Source organism: Diospyros lotus, chromosome 11 (assembly GCF_014633365.1).
Source record: "Diospyros lotus cultivar Yz01 chromosome 11, ASM1463336v1, whole genome shotgun sequence".
NCBI classification, from domain to species: Eukaryota; Viridiplantae; Streptophyta; class Magnoliopsida; order Ericales; family Ebenaceae; genus Diospyros; species Diospyros lotus.
The window spans coordinates 31,208,988-31,231,185 of NC_068348.1; the positions used below are offsets into that span (position 1 = coordinate 31,208,988).

At 37.5% G+C, this 22,198-nt stretch overlaps 3 protein-coding genes across 3 annotated transcripts; 1 reads left to right on the top strand and 2 right to left on the bottom strand.

Annotated features, from left to right (window-relative positions):
* Window position 1: 1 nt before the first annotated feature.
* Window positions 2-3,378, bottom strand: LOC127813738 (uncharacterized). Its single transcript, XM_052354869.1, has 5 exons — window positions 3,033-3,378; window positions 1,259-1,312; window positions 1,071-1,133; window positions 902-970; window positions 2-635 (listed from the first exon to the last, which is right to left on the bottom strand). Exons 1-5 carry the CDS (start codon window positions 3,318-3,320, stop codon window positions 405-407), a joined length of 705 nt encoding a protein of 234 aa, XP_052210829.1. The 5' UTR covers window positions 3,321-3,378; the 3' UTR covers window positions 2-404.
* Window positions 3,379-6,973: 3,595 nt separating this feature from the next.
* LOC127813522 (transmembrane 9 superfamily member 11-like) lies at window positions 6,974-9,623 on the top strand. The gene has a single exon (XM_052354533.1). The coding sequence runs from the start codon at window positions 7,381-7,383 to the stop codon at window positions 9,355-9,357; it is 1,977 nt and encodes a 658-aa protein (XP_052210493.1). The 5' UTR covers window positions 6,974-7,380; the 3' UTR covers window positions 9,358-9,623.
* Window positions 9,624-10,971: 1,348 nt separating this feature from the next.
* LOC127813523 (uncharacterized) lies at window positions 10,972-12,203 on the bottom strand. The gene has a single exon (XM_052354534.1). It carries the CDS (start codon window positions 11,976-11,978, stop codon window positions 11,385-11,387), a length of 594 nt encoding a protein of 197 aa, XP_052210494.1. The 5' UTR covers window positions 11,979-12,203; the 3' UTR covers window positions 10,972-11,384.
* Between the last annotated feature and the right edge of the window lie 9,995 nt (window positions 12,204-22,198).

The window sequence follows — 22,198 nt, forward strand, 5'->3', positions numbered from 1 at the left end:
CAACCAATGAACGAACGAACCAACCAACCATTAGAACAAAGGTCTAAACAAGTAGTTAACAAACAAACTGTACCAGCCAAAGAATTAAGGCACATTACTTACTAACCACTCTGTCTTAGTTTCCTCCTCCTCCTCCTCCTCTATAATAACCCACTAAAACTATACTAATAAACCTGAAAAAAACAAGCCAAGTTTTCCGCAGGCTTTTTAGCTTCCTCTTTCCTTCCGTCTGGCTCTGGCTGCCCCCAAGAATCTTTGCATTTTCCGGCAAACTTCCCCAACCATCATTCTTCTATCCATGAACTTAGTTTCCTTTCCCCGCAGGCAAGAAGCCGGTTTTGTAATAGTTCGGGACCCTTGCTTGGATGGGAACAGGCAAACAGAAGGGCTTGTTTCAGCTCAGCTCAGCTCAACCCATATAAGCTTTCGCAGCTTGAGTCCTCTGCGGATGGCATCATGTTTAGGTCTGGTAGAATGAAGCATTTCTCTCTGGTCTCGGCTGCTTCCTTTTCTGCAGCCCCGCAGGAACCAGGAGCAGGGGGCGGCCTTGGGATTGTTGATGATGAGACTGGCTCGCAGTCAGGGCTAGATCTTTCTCTGGTCTCATTTGCTGCTGATTGTGAATAGAGATCAAGCTGCAACCAAGGTATTTCACATCGTTATTAGCTTTGTATGGGAGAGAGAGATTTCACTAATAGAATGCGAAATTTTTCTCTTTGGCTGGAAATAGCTCAGGGATTCCATTGCTAATGTCTCTCCCAAACAAGGAGAATCCTCTCCCATACATCCCTATTTCATCCCCTCTCCCGAAGGCTCTCTTTGCACCATATATAACTTCAATTATCAGAATAAATCAATGATGATATATGAAGTAAAAGAGGAATAGTTCGGTTTTGATTACCTTGAGTCTCTTCAAATTCTCGCTTGCGGCTTTCTGTTCGGTGAAGGTCAAGTGCAACGTTGCTATCTCCTGTTGAATGGAAAACATAAAATAGGATTAAGGTCTATTGACTCAGCTGGGTATGGAGCACAAAACAAGGAGAAGGTGGATTTGGTGGAGCTTAGCTCACCTTCTTCAAATGTGTTCTTTCCTTGAGCAACAAACTCTCCTCCTCCTTAAGTTGGGCGAATGTCTGACAAAAAGAATCTCATTCCAAGTCAGAAGAAACTAAAGAGGAATTGGCGGGGTTTCCTTCTATCCAATGATTGTCTGGCTAGAAATTTAAATTTAAACATGGAAAATTAGCTGGGAACCCACCTTTTTTCTTCTTGATCGCTGGTTAAGGGCGGCCTCCTCACAAGCAAAAGAACCCTGAGAACAGCAGTGCATGATTCAGTGAATAACAAGAAAATAAGCCCTCAAGTCTGGCTGATGCATGTATACACACATATATGTAGATAAACACACGTGCAGATCCAACTGTGAACCCTGGATGCTCTGTGCTCAGAGGAGATATATGGCCCCTTCACCTAGATAAGCTCAAACCCACCCATCCAAGTGAAATGACCAAATACCAAGAAAATAAGCTCTCCAGACTGGCTGATGCTTGTATATATACACATATATGTAGGTAAACACACACGTGCAGGTCCAACTGCGAACACTGGATGCTCTGTGCTCAGAGGACGATATATGGCCCCTTCACCTAGATAAGCTCAAACCCACCCATCCAAGTGAAATGACCATTATACCCACCACCATCAATCAAGGGCGATTTTGTCTGATGGAAAGGGTAAAACTGACGCTGAATTAAGATCCCAAATTCAAAGTATTTAAGTTATGTGGTGGTAAATCGGATTCATGAATTTAAGAGGAGATAAACTGACGTCGATTTTCGTACGATTATGACCCATAAACACGAATTTTTAATACGTTTTGAATAGTACTACTGGCCCTACAGGATTAGAAGGCAGGACACTCACTCGGATTTACCCTTTTTGATTAGACGAAGAAAGAAAGAAAGAAAGAAAATGGTAGAACTATAAAGCGTGAAGAAGAAGGAAAGTGATGTGGAGGGGATTTGATTTGAGGAAGCTTCCTCCTCCGCTTCTCTCTCTCTCTCTCTCTCTCACCAACTCAACACCGCAGCTCAGGCTACTAAACAGAGTTTCCTGAAAAAATTGGCCTCCACCGAAAGCCCTCTGACATGGCCCCTCGGAGGTGTTTCCGTCATTTCACAAATTTCAACCCATAAAGCCAAGAAAAGGAACAAATGATCGCCGGAAAAAGAGCAGAGACAGGAACGTGACGACGTCACTTCCCACCTCATCCATGGGTATTTTGGTCAAAATAAAATAAAATTACAGAAAAAAAGAAAGAGAGAGAAAAGCACGACACAGGTTTATAGATTATGAATACGATTTCATGGATCGGCGGCAGCCGATGGAGATCGGCTCTCCAAAATGTCATGTTTACGAAAATGACCTTCTCCGTCCACCGCCCACGGCGAGGGCGTATTACGTCAACTGTGAGGGACCAATCGGATCTGAAAGCGATTCGAGGAACGGAAGCGTCGATTCAGGGGTCAGAGGGTAAATAAGACTGGCTAGAGGGGTATAATCGTCATTTCATATGGCCGAGCAGGGGGGCTTTGGAAGACAAGGATATCTTGCTGATTTCGACGAATAAACAGCGAGCTTGCGAAATACTTCAGATAACAGAATCGACGTTCGGAATTCGGTCGCCGGAAATCTGGCACCAAGCAGATCAGGAGGCCCGAAATCCGGCACCGTCGTCGGAGAAGGCGAGCCAGAAACAATTCCGAGCTGGACGTGGACGTCAAAAGACGGCTAAATTTTTTAAGTGAACCAAAAAACAAGGACAAGTAGACGGAAAACGCTCCGATAGACTCGAAACAGCTAGGAAAAAGCTCCACAGTGGAGAGAGTGAGATGTAATTAGGTCGGCGAAACGGGTAATCCAGTCAATTAACAAGAGACTCTGACACAGAGAGATCAGGAGCCAATCAATCTGACGGCACCGCCGCCGTGGACGGAAGAGAAGATCGGAAGGTAGGGAAGAAGAATACAAACCTTGGATCTGTCTCCGGAGGACCGCTCGGATCCGTCGCTCGAGGAGGCGCCGCCACCGCCGCTCCAGGAGAGCGGCGTGGTGGGGCTGCACCTCATCAACTCGTTCTCCTTCGCGGCGGTGAAAGTCGGCTTCGATCGGGGCTGCCTCTGCCCCCACCCCGCCGGCGGCGCTAGCTGCGGCGGCGCTTGCATCGCCTCCGACTCGGACGACTGCTTCAGACGTAGCAAGAGCTCCACCACCACCTCGTCGTCCGTTAACGCAACCTCGACCCACTCGTCCGTTTTCATCTTGAGAGAGAGAGAGAGAAAGAGAGAGAGATTGGGCAATGACAATGAAGAAGGGTCACAGTGAATGCGTAGATATATATATAGTACATATGTGTATAGATCCGAGTGTACGCTTTTTGTTTGTGTGGCGAAGCAGCGGATTGCAACCACTTATGTTTGCTTTCTATTTCCTTTTTTATATTAATGGGACCCAGCCAACAGACGTGGCACTGTCAGCTCCCAGTTTTTCCGTAACCGTCGGATGAGAACTCATCTTAGAGGTCATCGTGACCGTTCATCTGACTGACGGGGGGAGTTATCCCACGATTGAATAAGCTCTGCGCCGCAGGAGACCGTGGCTCCAATGGCAAACGGTCAGCCGAAAGTCCTTTAAATGTTGGTCACGTGAGAGCGTGGGAATCGAAAGTGTGATGTGTCGCGTGTTTTTTAACTTTTAATTTTTTTTTATTTTCTTTTAAATTGCAATTTTCAAATAATAATATATAATTTTATTTTTATATAAAATGTATTTTTTATTTTTAAAATTTTAAATAATTATTTCCCCTTATACATTTACTAATATTATAATATTAAATCTTATTTACTACTAATTTTCATCTCTATTATAAGATATTTACTTATATAAAAATAAAAGTATACAAACGATCGATTCGATAATCGAATCGATTAAAATTCACTAATTAATTAAATCGAACCAAAGAGCAAAACATAACTGATTGATTAACTCGAAAAATTGAACTAATCAATAATCAAAGAAATTGAACCCAAATCGTATAAACGAAACCAAACCAATTAAGACAAAGAAATACAAAAAAAACTAAAGAAAATTGAAGTAACCGATAGAAAACAAACAACATCGAAAAAAATCACATTATTTTATAAATATCAAAATAATATCATTTTAAAGTTTAGTTAGTTCGGTTCTTAAAAAAAAAAATCGAACTGAAAACTAAACTTTTGAGAAAATTAATCGAACCAAATTGATATAAGAAAAAAACGAACCGAACCAACAAGTTCATTCGATTCAGTTCAGTTAGTTTGGGCAAACTAAATTTTCACTCTCCCATATATAAAAGAATTGATGTATTATATTGTATCAATAGCAAAATTTATAAGAAGAGTTTTCTTTACATAGAGACAACAAACACATTCAAACCTAAGAGCAAGTTTGATATTGGATGGGATTCAACATCAAAGTTTGTTTCAATAAAAGCTCTTACAAAAAAAAGAAGAAAACTAATTCCCTTGACATGGTCTTCGATGTTCAAGTCAGAATCAAGACAATGACAAAAGTATAGTGAACATTTAATAGTTTGATTATTTGTTCATATGAGTCCCAGTATCTATCTAAATAAAAAGAGTTGCGATACTCGAAATTATCTTCAAAATTCTTAGATTCAATCATCTAGATTGTCATTGAATTTGTCGGACTAAAATTATCTCTAAATTCTTAAGTTCAGTTATCTTGAGTTGGTGATTGTCGACGTTTGATTTCGGCCGACCGTGATTCGTTTTGGGCCGCAGTGAGTCATTCCAAAAAAAATACCGAGAAGGAAGGAAGAAAAACCCCTCCCCCCAAAGTTCCAAGCGTGTACACCAGAATCTTTTACGTGGTTCGGCCAGAACGATGCCTAGTCCACGGCCGCCATCTGATTATTCTCCCAGAGTGGCGGTATCTGATTATTCTTTTCTGTCCCTCCTTCTTGCTCCTCATGGCCCCCTTTATTTCCATTTTTCTTGAGGGACTTTTACAATCTAGATAATATATAAAAATACAGTGTTTGTATAATGGGGGACAAATAGTTCTTACCGCCTTCGCAAGACCGGGAGTGGGATCCTCATTACGAGGGGCATGGGCTGTTACAGATAAAGTGATCGGACTCTACCTCTGACTTCTCAGCAGCTTTGCCGCTCATGCGAGCTGGAGGTTTTAGGCGAGCGACCTGGATGGTCCAGCGATCTGGAGGATATTTCAGGAGCTCGTTAGTCGATTGCTCCGAGCTCGTTGGGGGATTACCGGGAGCTCGCCATACGCTCGCTTTACGAGTTCCGGATCTTTGATGGAGGCTGGACCTTCCTTGACGAGGTCGTCCGGGCCTTCTTAGCCTTGGGTGATTGGGCCGATCTATCGGACCGAGTCTGGCCCATGCGGGATGATGCGGGAAATACATATAATAGTGATAGACTCATAAAGTCAAATTAAAATAGATTTTATGTTAGTGTGAGTAAAATAGAGTTAAGCTTTATTAACTTTATATTTTAAGTCTAAGTTAAACAAAACAACACGTATCATCGTCGTAATGCTAGGGGTAGGTAAGGTTAGTAGACTATGACTTAGTTACTTCCTAGAGATAGATTAATAATTTTGATATGGAAAAATCATTTTCCTTGGGAGATGGGGATTTATAAATTCAAATAATTAAATAATAAGTAACGATGGCCTAAGGTGTGGGCCATTGACATGTTCTGTTGTTATTGGCTATTTATTTATTTATATTAAAATTTTCTTAGCCTAATATTTTTTTTATAAATACAAGAACATATGTCATAAACTTAATCCCATTTTTCTCTAATTTCTGTATTTTTCTTTATTTTCTCCCTTCATCTTTCATATTTTGATTATAGTTGTGCATACTTTGTATTACTTCGAGAGTGAGAAGATAATATTTAGAGTGCTTTGGGTATTCTTAATTTCTATTTTATAAATTTAATAAGAGGACTTATTCATTTTGACAGTCACAACCCTTCTTGTTAATTCAAATATTAATGGTATGATCTCCTATATTATGAGTTACGATTATAATTATTGAGTGAAGGAATAGAGAAGTCTCTTATGATTAAAAGAGAAGAATTTGATTAATTAATAAAATTAGAAAATATGCATTTTATACCATTACTTGTTTTCTTTATTTAGTCCATAACTTTTTATTTTGTTTTGTTTTTATGGTGAATTTTATTGATAATGCATTGAAGTAATGTCAATAGACTAAACTTATATTTTTGTCTTTATATAATTTTTTTTATGATAATTCAAAATTTTTATTATTTCAATTATATCATAAAATGTGTATTTTCAAGTTAATTTAATCATATATTTAGGTCATTTTTTATTGTTTTGAATATATCCTGAATCTATATTTTTTAGTTAATTTAATTTTTATATTTTGATGTGAACAAAATTTATCGTTTATTTTATCATGTCTTTATTTATTTATTTTTACATATGACAAAAGTTAAATTAATTAAAAATATAAGTTTGGTGGTGTAATTGAAATGATAAAAAATTTGAATTGACACAAAAATAAATATTAGTATAAGAATTAAATTGAATAAAAAATTAGATTCAAGAGTAATTAAAATAATAAAAAATTTAAGTGATACAAAATAAAGATGAAAGTAAAGAGAAAAATATAAATTTGACCAATAAAATTGAGCGGAAAGATAAAAAATTGAAATACATTACCTCGTAGGGACGACAATGAGAACACAAGAGGCAGATTCAAGGACAAAGACAAGCCAAATGAAACCCAACTCAGACCCCATCTGTTATCATTAGTAACTAAAGTAAAAATTGGAGCTCCAACGGCAATTTGTTGGTTCTTAATTTAAAGTCAAAGAGCTCAAAAAATAATTAACCATACAAAATATGTGAAGACTCGAGAGAAGCACGGATTGATCAAAACGCAAGGAAGCATGTAACAAATGGTATTTTGATTTGTTTGGCGATCTCTTTTCTTTGATCCTCTCCTCATTTCAGCTCTTTACAGACATTCTTGTGATGGCCATCTCTTCCGATGGACGATCAAACCAGATTGTATCCATGATAACTCTAACACTCAGCTGAGAAAATCTCAAGATCAAGCCTCTCTCAATCATTTCATCATCTGGGCTTCTTCTCCCAAATCTGCTAGAATTTTACCAGAGCTGGGTATCTCTCGAAACTGCTAGAAATTCAATTTTACTATCTGGGGGTGCCAGAAACTCGATTTTACCATCTGGGTTTCTACCAGATCTGCTAGAAATTTGATTTGATCACCTGGGTAGAGAACAGTAGACACCAATGGCGCCCTTTTGTCAATTCCCCAAATGGGTGTTGATATCTTGTGTTTTTCTCCAATTTGTTGATGGGTTCTATCTTCCTGGAAGTTATCCCCACAAATGCAATGTGGGCGATCATCTCTATCTCAAGGTGAATTCGTTGTCATCCATTGAGACTGAGATCCCCTACGCATACTACAGCTTGCCATTTTGCAAGCCTTTGGAAGGCATCAAAGATAGCGCAGAGAATCTTGGGGAGCTACTAATGGGAGACAGAATTGAGAACTCTCCATATCGTTTCAAGATGTACACCAACGAGACCCAGGTTTTTCTCTGCAATTCAAAACCTTTATCTGCTGAAGAATTCAAGATGTTGAAGGAGAGAATTGATGAAATGTACCAGGTCAATTTGAATCTTGACAACCTTCCAGCCATTAGATTCATGAAGAAAGACGGTTTCTTTCTTCGTTGGACTGGCTACCCGGTTGGGGTCAAAGTTCAAGATGTTTACTATGTGTTCAACCATTTGAAATTCACAGTTCTGGTCCATAAGTACGAGGAGAACAGCATGGCTGCCGTTACCCGGCTCGGTGACGGCGATGAGTTGCTGCCGGTAGGCCAGAAGAAGCCTAGCAATGATTCGGAAGGTTATATGGTTGTTGGCTTTGAATTGGCTCCTTGCAGCTTCCTTCACAATCCTGAACATGTGAAGAATCTTAAGATGTATGACAAGTACCCTTCTCCAATCCACTGTGATCCAACTACAGTGGCAATGCCCATCAAGGAAGGGAAGCCGGTGACGTTTAGCTATGAGGTCTCTTTTGTGGAGAGTGATATCAAGTGGTCCTTGAGATGGGATGCATATTTGAAGATGGAAGGCTCCAAAGTCCATTGGTTTTCCATCCTCAATTCCCTGACTGTGATCACTTTTCTAGCAGGCATAGTGTTCATAATCTTCATGAGGACAATTCGTCGCGATTTGGCTCATTACGAGGACCTTGACAAGGAGTCCCAGGCTCAGATGAATGAGGAGTTGTCTGGGTGGAAGCTTGTCGCAGCTGATGTTTTTCGCGCTCCAACCAACCCGGTTCTTCTCTGTGTCATGGTTGGGGATGGCTTTCGGATCCTAGGAATGGCATTGGTGACAATTCTTTTTGCGGCTCTAGGGTTCATGTCCCCAGCTTCGCGTGGCGCCCTTCTCTCAGGCATGCTTCTCTTCTACACCCTCTGTGGAGTCCTGGCTGGTTTTGTTGCAGTTTGGCTGTTGAGGACAATCAAAACTGGTGATTCTAGTAGTTGGTTCTCTGTTTCCTGCAGGGTTTCTTGCTTCTTCCCTGGAATCTCTTTTCTCATACTAACCACCCTGAATTTCCTCTTGTGGGGAAGCCACAGCACAGGGGCAATCCCCATTTCCACTTTCTTAGTTCTGCTCTTACTATGGTTCTGCATTTCAGTGCCCCTCACACTCATTGGAGGATTTGTAGGGAGCAGGGCCCCTTACCTTAAATACCCAATCCAAACCAATCAAATCCCCCGCGAAATCCCAGCTCAGAGGATCTCTTCATGGATCCTAGTTCTCGGAGCTGGGACTCTGCCATTCGGGACCCTCTTCATCGAGCTCTTCTTCATCATGTCGAGCCTCTGGCAAGGCCGCGTCTACTATGTTTTTGGGTTCCTCTTGGTGGTTCTGATCCTTCTAGTGGTGGTTTCGGCCGAGGTGTCTCTAGTCCTCACTTACATGCACCTCTGTGTGGAAGATTGGAGGTGGTGGTGGAAGTCCTTCTTCGCCCCTGGCTCGGTGGCCTTCTACATCTTCTTGTACTCCATTAACTACCTCATCTTCTATCTCAAGAGCCTCAGTGGTCCAGTCTCTGCAATGCTTTACATTGGCTATTCTTTCTTCATGGTCACTGCCATTATGCTGGCAACTGGTGCTGTTGGTTTCCTTTCTTCTTTCTTGTTTGCCTATCATCTTTTCTCATCAGTGAAGATAGATTGAAGGCCTCAGGTCCACCAATGTACGGCCGAGTCTCGTATGTTTTGATCTCGCTTTTCTTCTCCCCTTTGATGTCTCAACAGCGATCCATCAATTTTGCTTATAGGAATTAAGATCAAGATTGCACCATAGCCTCCATTCTGGAAGATGTGAAGCATGATTGTTAACAGTATATTTATCAAAGAAGGTGATATTTGTTCCGTTCAATCTAGTATTGCTGCAAGTTAATAGTAGTTCTGCATTTGAATTTACCTTTTCATCCGGCAACTCATAGGATTGAATTGTGAAACTAGCCTCCTAGCAGAGCAAGAGCATAATTGCAGTAAAAAATGACTCTTGAACATGTAATTAATTAGTGCTTGTATTGCTTGTACAAGAGCAGCATTACAGCTAAAGCATGGAATCAAGCTGCCCACCCTGACATATTCAACTTCCATGTTCTTAAAACAATAAACAGCTCCATTGAGCTGATGCATGGAGCAGATCACTCTTCTTCTTATTGGCAACCCCAAAATACACACAGAATTCAATTACACAACAAACAGCTCCATAACTTATACCTGGAGCTTTGCTTACACCACTAAACAGACTCTGCCTCTATTTTTTGTTTTGGTGACTTCAAATGACTGTCGACTTATCACACGTGCTAATGACAAGGAGGAGGAAGAGATTTAGCAGCCTCAAAACACCAATCAACATGCATCAGCTCAATGCTCCATGCTCTCCATTAAATATACAGAACTTGAATCAGCGGCTATACCAATACCCGCGAGAAGTTAATTGACGTGGTCTCCCAATTAGATATCCAATTCATCACAAGCAGAAGCATCTGTTTCAAACTGTCCAACAGCTGCAGTAAATATGCATCAGGATAGAACACCAGCATCTTCTTTTTTATTGCATTCTTGCAAAAACAGGCTTAAAAACATATTTTCCAATAGCAATAACAGTAACAAAAAACCGACTCCGCTGATGCTAATGCCTATCAAGAGAATACCCAAGCACCTTCCAACTAAATCCTTAAATTTGTTGTTAGCACCAAATTTCTACATCATCACTTAACAAAAACAAGTGAAAGGAGAAAAAGAAAGAAACTATATATAAGTTTCAGGATGTCCAAGTTAATTTTGTATAACATACTCCTGCTTAAAGATACGACAGAAATTTCAAATGTTTATCTAGCAATACTCTACTTCTACATGATCAGCAAAACTTCACCATCTTACCAGATTTAAGTTACTTAAGCATCCTAACCTTCACCATGTAGACAATTAGGAGTAACAGGAATAGGCAAAAGTCGCAGAGCATACAAATAGTCTGCATCCTGTTAAGGCTTTCAATTGAGCAAGTTCAGTTCTTGACCTCACTCCTGACCTGCAAACACACAAGCGAATAGCTGAAGAGCTAAATAATGCCATACCAGTCCTTAAAAAATTTCGTCTTTCCTCGAATTTAGTCAATTTGACAGTCCAGCAATTCTTACTTTCAACCTAAAATCCTATTAATAGAACTTCCTGCCAGAATCAATGATTCAACGGTCTTACTGGATGGAACATATATAAGTTCACAAAAAGTAGAGCATTGTGCATCCGAAACTCTGCTAGGAAAACAAGGACAAACCAAAAGGAACTAATTTATATATCTGTAAATTAACTGTTATACAAGATTCAGGGATGAGTTATATCCAAGACAATATACAATCACCTATGGAGAAACCCCACCATTTGTCTTGCGCCTAGCACAAACTACTTCCAAAAGACTGTAAGAAGAAGAAAAATCAACCAACAAACCAACCAACACTACCCACTTCCCCAATAGCCAAATCAGTGTCAGAACAGGCTATATACAAAGAAGCTAACACTACACAACAGAAGCTGACATCTTTCTTCTCCAATTAGCCCTCTCCCCTTGAAAAAATAAGGGAGAGACCACCAACCGGAACAATCAAGCACTGACAACTCCGTTTCAGCTAAAAAGAAAAAAGGTAAAAGCACTGGCAAAGCTTAACCATCACAAACACACCACTTCAATCAAATCTCGAGACGAAGCAGTCGCCGGAGATCGCTTGATGCATCGTCGATAGAACCCAAAACGTGTTTCTTGACAAACGAATATGGAAATGGCAACGAACTCGGAGGCGGCGAAGAAATACACGCCGACCCAGCATAGAAATCGCTGAGGCCGACTTGTTTGGGCAACATCTCGGGCTCCGGACCCAACCGACCCGTGGACGACAACATCAAATACTCCGATTCGGCAACCTTCATCTCGTCGACTGGAACCTTCAACTCCGCCGGCACAATCTCCGGCTCCGGCCCCAATCGTCCCGCGGACGACGACGACCCCGAATCGCCAGATTCCACAACAGTCCCCCCACCGTCGGGAATCTTCAACCCCTCGCCGCGTTTCAGTATCTTAACCTGTCCCATGACCAGGTTTTTCGAGGTAGAACTGTTGATAGTACTATTCTTGTTGTTGTTCTTCTCCGGACTATTTTTTCTACGATTCGATTTCGTAGAACCGGAGCTAGGGTTAGGGCTTTTGCGCGGCTTCATGTGGCGGTAGATTACGGCATGGCCCCGATCTGCAAGGACATCCTGAGGGTGAAGAACTGCAACTCCCATGGGGTTCAAGAGAGAATCAACAACTCTAGAGAAAGATTCAAAGCCCTCTGAAAGATCGGATTCCTTCGAATAAATACTTCGGATCTGCCAGCACGCGAACAATAATCTACGGCAGAGAACACGAGAAATCTGAGAAATCAGAAACCTAAAACCAGAGACAGAGAGAGAGAAATTCAACAGATAGGAAGCGTATGCGTTTATCTATACACATAAGACGTATGTATGCTCTTCCATGGAGACGATGCTTATATAGAAGAAGAAGGCGGTGAACGGGGCGAGTGAAGGGCCGCACGAGTATAAAGCGCGTGTGATTCAATTGCTATGGTTTTTGTTTCGTTCTGTTGATTTTATTAAGGTAAGTTAAGAGTTCTAATACGAGTTAAAATCACAAATATCTCATAATTTTTTTTATATCTTTTTAAATGATTAAGCAATATTCTCAATATAATCATCTTTCAAAATTTTTGAAATTGAGAGTAAGATCTCAAACATAAACACAATCCCCAATACCCTTTAAAAGATCTCATGGGCCGACAAAAAAAAAATATGTGATTGGTGGTTGGGTTGAGGTAGGGACAGATTCAAAAATTTATATAAAAGAAAGTTAAAATTTTTTTTTGAGGTATAAAATTATACATTACAAATTTTGGGATGGGCTAGAATTTTTTTTATTGAATTATTAGTAAAATTTATTATTTTTTATATTAAAAAATTATTTTTAATTGTGAATTGCAGCTCGTGCATGGATCCGTCCTTGGGTCGAGATGTCAACTCATCTCGTTGATCACCAAAGCATGCTGTCTTCCTTTGCATCAAGGGGACCTTGATTTACCATTGGGGCTTGCCCTTGCTTGCTCTGGGTAGCCCTTTCTTGTTCACCTTGCACTTTTTCACTTCATTCCTAAATTGTTTGTTCAAGTTTAACAATTATTTATTTGAGAGATTCAGGCCAATTGATTTCCCCCTCAAACATAAGCACTAGCTTTCTCTTGGACAATGGACTAAAGTCTCCCCTAAACAACAATCTACCACTTGTCTTTTAACTTGTAAACTGAGTTCCTCACTTGACCCTACCCTAGATTAAGCATTCTTATCTACAAATTTTATTTATTGTATTTTTAACAATAACAAGTTTTAAATGACAAAATAATAAATAAGTCACAAGTTATGATTAGTGAATCGCGTATAAATAATCATAGTGTCGTGTCCCTTTCATTGTTGTAAGTTATAAATTAAAAGAAAAAAATTAATTTAGCATGTTATTTTCATAATCGACGAATTAATAAAAAAAACTATCAATATTTTAAATAATTGTAATTATATTTTAAAGAAAAAAATTGATTGAATCAATAATCATAAAATTAATTTTATTGGTAGTATAATTCGTTATTTGTTTTTTCGCCATCTATCGAGTCAATGGAATATAATTTTTTAGTTCAAATCTCCCTTTTGCAACTCGAATAAAAAAGAAAAGAAATTTATAACTTAATGATTATATTAATCTTGATATTGTATATATTTTTATAAAATAAAAAAATCAATATAACTAATTAGATCTAAATTTCATTAATCCATCAGTTTATGCAAAAAAAAAATAAATTAATTTTTACTTTTTTATAATTAATGGTAGTAATTATGTTTGGTGGAGTCTCAATTGATTAATTAATTGATTATGTTAGTTAATCAATGATTAATTAATATAATTATAATTATAATATATATTGTTTGATATTTACAAAGGGAGTGGCAGTAGGACGCACGCTCGGGATGAAGACGTGAATGCAGCAAAAGTCGCGGATGTGAGTGACGTGTCAGAAACAGCGGCGGGCGGGGGGGCGGTGGGTGGATAATCACGGGGTTGGCCCTCCATTTTGCGCCCTCTTTTCAGAAATAATTACAGGCTATGCCATCGTACCTGACAGCCAAGCGAGCTTCGTCGAATGGACCAAAAGACGCGTCGTTTGTCTCGGCGTGGGGTTGTGGCAGTTGAATTGAATCATTCGTTGGTCCAATGGCTTGGCTTAGCTTAGCTGGCAGCTTCATAGGATGATACGTTGAATTGGTAGGGCCGGCTTGACGTGTGGCCTTCCGTTCGCCGAACTCCGCCTCCTTGGCCTTTACTCTTTCGTTTCCCACCGCCACTACAATATACATATACATATACATATACGAAATTGACATGTTACTCGCGGGCCCACCCTCGCCCTGCACCCCATCCGTGAAGCACTCGCCTGAAGTTCGGATCGGAGAACATAATGGTCCGTTTGTTACAGTTCAAGTAGAGAAATTATACCTTTTAATTTCTTAAATTATAATTTTTAAAATTTAAAATAAGTTGTGAATTTATTTGTTATAATTTATTAGAAATTATAGTTAAACAGTTATGATGTTTGATACCATAAGTTGTAAAATAATTTATTTTTGTATAATTATCCATAATACCCTTAATAGTTATAGAATAATAATTTAAAAATTAATTAGTGTATATGTATAAGTTTTAAATGTTATAAAAAAATTAATTAGTGTATAGAGAGAGAGGGAGATGACGAGAGGGAAAAAGAGATCTAAAAATGAAGATGGCAGTGGAGAAGAGGGACCATTGATTGCGTGGACAGAAGAGTAATTTTTTTGTTAAAAATAACGGTAAAATTATCACAAAAATATAACTGTTCAATCAGAAGTTGTAGAAATTGGGATACCCCAACTTTGAAAAAGCCAGCTTCTATCCCTTCTAAAAGCTAGTAGAAGGTATAACCTATAATTTTACAAGCTAAAACTGTAATACCCCATGTTTGTATAAGCTTGCCACATAATTTTGATAAGTTTAGAATACCGAAAAATTGGCTTAATATCAGTTATAAGTACCGAATCAACTGCAGGGAATACCTCGAAGTAAAATTGTCTAAAGAAAATAATATGGTTTCGATGAGCATTCTGAGATAAGATTTATGGTACTGAAAGAAATCGGATTAGGAACAGTTTTCGGTACAGTTAAAATACAGTTGCCATTTAGGCTGCAAAACCGAATCGTTGTAGGAGACTCCCTAAAAATCAATGGAAACCTGAGGGGCTCCATTTTTTTATAATAAGCAACTCTTCAGTGGTTTCAGAATAAAACAACAGCCCGGTGAGGACACTGAGGCGAATTGTCTTTTTTGACTAAGTTTTGAGTTATTAATTTTGGATTTTTGGTATCGTAATGCAAATTAATTTGAGGTTTCATGGCATAATTGTAATTAAGGAATTGTACGTGTAATAGGAATGAAATTTAGAATTTAATGTGTAATTTTTTTTAATTTAATGTGTAATATATAGTATAAAATATATGTAATATATATATATATACATAATGCGTGTGTGCGTAAGTGCTGTGTGCCATGCCCTGCAAAAAACTCCCTATGCCCTGCAAATCAGTCATGCGGCTGCAAGATTTAGAAGGCTTTACAAGCAAAGAAGGTATGGGCAAAAGCGTGAGGTGAGGCAATGGAAATCGGCTATAAAAAGGGGGAGGTTGTGAGCAATGGGGAAGAGCAATAGAAAGTTGTAGAGGAAGAAGGAGAGCAGCCGCGAGCTTTTAGCAAGCTCGAGCAGGGGAGGGCGTCCAACGATGGTGCGGTGATGGCAGCGTTGCGGCGAAGATCGGTGGGTGTCTGAGGAGGCTATCGGCGTGGGTAGAAGCAGCCATGACAGCCGCGAAGCTTCCATGGTAACAGTTGAGCGGCTGCGCATAGAAGGTCGGTCGGCGTCCGCGGTGTCTGCGGTTGTGCGCGGTGGAGCAGGGGGCGACCGGTGACGGCGATGGAGGTCGAGAGGCGGCCGAAAGAGGCAAACCCGCAGCCATGGCTGCGAGCTCACTGAGCTGGGCGCAAGGCAAAGGCAGCCGGCGGTGCTGCGCGAGCAATTTCCAGCGAGGCCGGAGGCCGGTGCTCGGCCGACGGGAGGTGCCAGGGGGCAGTGAGGGAGGCGGCAGCACGCGAGCGGCGGCGGGAAAGGCGGTTCGCGCGCAGGTCGCGCTGGAGAAGAGGAAGAAGAAGGAGGGAGGGAAGAAGAGAAAAAAGAAAAAGAAAAGAAAATAAAATAAAATAAAGAAAAAGAAGAGAAAATAGGAAAAGGTCTCGAAAAAATTTCGAAAAATAAGGATTGGATATTTCAAAGATTTTGGGTGAAAAAACGACCTGGGCACGTATTTTAAGAATATGGCACGCATACCGAGAAAGTCAAAGATGCTAAGTTAAAATAAGTAAAATTTCTTAGAAAATTTCAGAAATTCAAAAATATTATTTTATGAATTTTCGTAGAAGAATATTTGAGAAAATATTTTAGAAATATTTAGTTTGGATTTATTGAGGAAAATTAGGAAGAAAATGTCAGAAATTATGGAAAAAAATAGGTTTTAATATTTATTTAAATAATTATGGTGATTAGGATACTTTGAGACTGAAGTTGAAGAGACTCGTGCAAATTTTGAGGTTGACACGCAAATCGAGGTAAGGCACGGATATCGAGATAGGCCGATAAGCTTGGGAAGGTAAGTGGTACTTCCCAACTAGATTTAGCTTTATGGAAAATGCTTGGTTTATAAGTAATGTATATTTCTCGAAAATGTTTTCATCATATTGACATACTTTGATATGTACTCATCACGTAGACTACATACATGACATGACTATGAAATGCATAAATACACGTTGATATCATTGATCACTCGTATTGAGGCCGTAAGGAGTACGAACTGACACCGCTGCTTTACCAAGGGTGTGAAGGATCATGAACGAGGAAACAAAGCATGCAACGGAAGCGTTTTAAAATCAAAACCGTTCCTCGTATTGATTAGAATCTAAGAGACTTACTTTTGCGGCGGATTACCGGACGGAATGGAGCGATGAGAGCTTCTTCGCGTGGTGGAGATGACGGCTGTCCTGCTAGCCTTCGGCTCCGTCGCATCAGAACTCAAACGCACCATTTCGATCTTCCGGAGTATGACTCGAACTCGTGGCCTCTCTTCGGTGAAGAAGAATAAACAAACGACTTGGATGAAAAAACAACCAAAGAGAGATATATATAGGGAGAACCCTAAGGTTAAAACCCTAGTGGGCCAAACCCTAATGGGCCAAGATCATTTAATTAATATCTAATTGGGTTAGCCCAATTAATTAATTAAAAACCCTAATGAACTATTATTTTATTCTAGCCCAATGGACCATTCTGAATAAAATAATTCTCTCTCAATGTAATTCATCCAACAAGCCAAATGTATTAAAAAATACATGAGTTACATCGAGCTACCCCGGGGACCAAAAGACAAATTATTCACGGCTACTAAAATGACCAAAATATCCCTGCTACCTAGTAGCTATGTTTTGTCATTCTAAGTGTTCCAACTATCACCATATGGTAACACTGACCCCACGAATAATTTTGCATATGCCATGTCTTTGACCTACTAGTGTAATGACGAAAATACCCTTCTGCGTAACACCCATCATTTAGAAAGGAATAATGTACTAACACCTTTCTAAATGACTTCTACCATCCTTAGATCACTAGTCCAATAATCCGTGACTACTCGAATGTACTTGCTTATCACTGGGAGCTACCCAGAAGCACACACTCTTAAGTCACGTTCCCAGGGCCCTGGATTATTCGATTATTCTTGGACAATCACAAGGGGGTGAATCACAGAAACTATCTTGTATTAGTCTGTCTTAGCTAATTAGAAACCATACTCCCAACTCAAAAGGATATTGATCCTTGATAGACCTCACCTACAATGAATATAAGAATATAGCTCTAGGTTCACTAGACCACCAACTAATACTCAAGTATTAGAGTACTCGTTCACGTAGTAGCAGTGATAGACTAGCTCCATGATAATTAGTACTTTGTCATTAGCTTCTATCACAGGTCCACTCTACGCATTCTAAATGCGCTTGTACAATTAGAGTAAACGGACTGTCTACTGGCTAAGGCAAGCCATCCTCCATTAGGATCTATTGCACAATGATGTTATCATGATAGAATGCCCAGTTCTATCAAAAGATCAAGAGTAATATTTTCTTGCTTATTAAGTACTCATGATTCATGCCTAACTGTGAAGAACGACCCATCACATGAATCACTTACTTAATAGCATGGACACCTTTCCAACAATTAAATGCAAATGATATATGTGCCATAAACTGAATAAAAGAAACATCATTACCATAAATTAAACAAAACGTGTCTTTAGGGCATACATTTCCAACAGGGTGCACCCATACACCCCGACTTCAAAAGAGGTGGCCGCAAAAATGGTAGGTAGCATGAGGGGTGCAGTTGACACCTACGAGGTAAGATATTGCATACGCACATGACATAGCATTATGTACCCTTACTGATGGTTCATCATCTAATTTGGGTTTTTGCCCCTGGAATATTCAAACGTTTCAGGTGGAGATTGTAGCAGATACGAGAATAAATGAGGCATAAAATGACACCTATCAGAGTGCATGAAGAATGGAATGTATGTTACGTAGTCCCTCTATTTAAGTTCAACTACTTTAGATTCTGAACGTTTTGAGAAATATTAATGTATATCCTTATGGTTAATAAAGATATAAGATTTGATTTATGATCAATGTCAAGACATTAGGTTTCGATCTTTGCTTCAGCAATTTGATGTGTATAATGATTCTCTTTCAAGATAAAATGTATGAAAATTTTGGGACGAATTCGAGGAATGATGTGGTTTAGCTTTAGTGTTTGAAAAAAAAAATTATTGTTCCGGAATTGTCCCAAGTTATAACGCGTCTGGGAAAGCGGGGCGTTACAAAAATAAACACTACATTCCAACTTTTTTGAATCTAGAAGCTAAAAATTACAGCTTTTAAGCTGTAACAAACATGTCCAATATTGGTTAACGGATAATAGATCAGTTCTATATATATTAAATAAATTTTAAATAAAAAAAATCAAAACCTGTTAATGTTATAATTTTTTCAAATAATATTTAAGCGTTTTTTCACTATTTGAGAATTTTACAATTAGAAGAATTATATCCACTTATTTATAATTCGAGCATATTTAGGTTTAGGGTTCAATAGAACCTCATATCAATTTTCCCTAGGCGTCCTAAATTAAATCAAACTCAATATCTTCAATAAAATATCATATCTAGTTCAATTAAGCAATACTAGAAAATCAAATGTTTACCTCATTATAATCCTTGTCACATATCAACATACCCTCAATAATCTTAATAATAAAAAAACATAATAATAAGATTATAGATTGTAACTAAATCATCATTTAAATAAAATTCTGGGTGTGTTTTGGGACCTTAATCTAACCAAACCGATGTGGGTTTATAAGTATTAATAACCCAAAATTGGACCTAACCCATTAGTTCAAGACTGAACTATAATGGGCTTGTTTCAGTTAATCAAATGTGGGCTGAGTAAATTTTAAGACATTAGGTTTAAATTACAAATATGGGCTTATTATAAATAAGAGCAAGCTCTTGGGCTTTAAAAGCCCAATTCAAATAAACCCTCTACTTTGGGCTTGGCCTCATTTCTTTCTTATTTGGGTTTATAGTCCCAAAAATCAACCCTTACAACAATGCCCCATGGGTACCCTTTTGTAATGCACGCTATAAGATAGGGTAGGCTCCTCAGGGTCCTTTGTCCCAATTGGCCAAACCCACCCACTTTCTCAAGAAGCCTTCAAGAAGACAATATATCTTGTCCCTTTGGTTAGTCCTTCAAGCATTATAAATATATTTCATGCCTTCCTTTCTTTCATTATTATTATTATTGTTATTAATTATCATATCTTTTCACCATTAATGATTGATTAATCCATTTTAATTTCTATCTTATATATATATATATATGTATTCTTGTATTGATCTCTTAAATTTTAATCAAATTATCATAAGATGAAAATAATACTACAAGATTAATTATGTCTGAAATTAAAGTTAATGGGTAAGTTTTGATTGATTAATCTATTTGTAATTTCAATGTTATATACGCATTCTTGTATTGATCTCTTTGATTAAAGTTGATGGGTAACTAAGTTTTGGTTGATTAATCAATGTTTAATTTATCTGTTATATATGCATTCTTGAATTGATCTGATTGAATCTATTATTAGCTCTATAATGTAAGATTAATTACAAAGGGTTTATGGTTCATTATGAGAGACAATTAAGTTCTTGAAGTCCCTTTTATGTCTTCTTGCATAAGCTCTTTTCTTTTCAAGATTTTTGAGCTTCTATGACCGGATTAGTACAATATTGATTGTATTAGACGGAAGCAAAGTCATTAATTTGATGAATTCCATGGCAAAATCACAAACTTGAATCAAATTGTGTGTTTTCATTGATGAAGACACGGTGATTAAGCCACTAATTATTGGTGATTATCGTTGACTTGAAAGTGATAGATTTCAAAAGGTCAAATTAATGAACATTCTATATGAATCTTCTGCCTCTTCTAGGCGAAGAAGTCCTTGGAGATGGGCAAAGAAGTCCCAATATGATCAGTATTGTACTGATTCGATTCTAAGAGCTTAAATATCTTAAAAATAAGAGAATTTTTACAAAAAGACATAAAAAGACCTCAAGAATTTGATTATCTCTCATAATGAATAATAAACTCTGGTAATTAATCCCATATTATAGAGTTAATAATAGATTTGGCCAAACTTTTGATGCATGCGTTAGTATTAATTTCTATTATGTAATATATATATATTCTTGATTCTTTAACGACTAGCATATTTATGTTTTAAACTTTTGTATTTTTATTTTTTAAAATTTTATTTTTTTTTTGGTATTAAATGTGACCTTAAACTTAGATCAAAAACATATTTATACTGTCATATTTTTCGTAGTTTCAAATGTGTTGCCGAACTATTCAAATTTAATAATTTAGAATTTAAGTTTATATAATGGGCTTGTTTTAGTTAATCAAATGTGGGCTAGGTAAATTTTAACAAATTAGGTTTGAATTACAAATATGGGCCAATAAATTTTGCGAACCATGGGCTTATTAAAAAGAAGAGCAAGCTCTTGGGCTTTAAAAGCCCAATTCAAATAAACCCTCTACTTTGGGCTTGGCCTCATTTCTTTCTTATTTGGGTTTATAGTCCCAAATATCAAATTTCACCACAATGCCCACTATGAATATATATAAAGAAAAAAAATTATTTATATGATAAGTTTTTATTTTGTTAAATCAAATATTTGAAGGCTATTATTGGAATTTGACTAAACTCATCTTTATATAAATATATTGTCTAAAAATATTGAAAAAAATTAAAGTTCAACTGTCACATGTATTTTTAACTACATCCCTTGCAATAATTAATTATTTTTATTTGCTAATTAACCATGTAATTTGAATAATGTACATTTATTGTATTTTATTTTTAATATTTAAATAATTTTTTTTATTATTTGGCTCGCCTTATCAATAACAATCACCTTTTTGTATGATGTTTTCGATTCTCCCTCTCTCTTCGAGTTCTTGCTTTTCAAAAGAGCAAAAAGTTGACTAAGACCACCTTATAAGAGAATCTAAAGATAAAACATGTTTTATTAATTTTTTTTTATAATTTAGTTACTTTTTTTAATTTGCTACCAAATTTTGTTAATGAAAATTGAGACGGTACATATTAATATAAATTTCAAATCACTTGATTGTCGAGTTTACGTAATTTTATTATTAAGCTATTTATTAGCTTATATTTAATATACATCACGATAGTTTTTATTAATAAAATTTGATGAAAATTCAAAAAAAAAAATAAATTATAACAAAAATTAATGTTTAGTGCTTATGGTGACAAAAATTAAAGTAAAATGATGCAAAATTTAAGGACTAGTAATGTAATTATATATAAAAAAATTGAATTGCAGTCGACTAAGTCTTGAATATTTTTTTAAACTATACATATATTTATTTTTAAAAGTTAATATATTATATATTAATAATAAATAATAATATTATATTAATTAAGCGCCCCAGCCCCCAAGTAAAGGCAAAGGGGACTTTCAAAGCCCCGCTCTTACAAAAGCTAATAGACGTTTATGAATCTGACGCAAGTGAATCCGTAATGATTTTTGATTTTAGACTAATTCTAAATTAGATTAGGTCAAAAAATCAAGTAAAACTTATGAATAGACCAAGAACGAGTTAAGGTTTTTTATTCAAACTAAAATTTGAACACTCTTA

Bases quoted from the DNA above. Each gene is read 5' to 3' on its own strand.
- LOC127813522 (XM_052354533.1), top strand. From the start codon at position 7,381: ATGGCGCCCTTTTGTCAATTCCCCAAATGGGTGTTGATATCTTGTGTT.
- LOC127813738 (XM_052354869.1), bottom strand. From the start codon at position 3,320: ATGAAAACGGACGAGTGGGTCGAGGTTGCGTTAACGGACGACGAGGTG. The intron at 1,313-3,032 runs GTTTGTATTCTT...TGCTGTTCTCAG, and splicing joins CCTCCGGAGACAGATCCAAG to GGTTCTTTTGCTTGTGAGGA. The intron at 636-901 runs GTAATCAAAACC...CCTTGGTTGCAG, and splicing joins AGAATTTGAAGAGACTCAAG to CTTGATCTCTATTCACAATC.
- LOC127813523 (XM_052354534.1), bottom strand. From the start codon at position 11,978: ATGGGAGTTGCAGTTCTTCACCCTCAGGATGTCCTTGCAGATCGGGGC.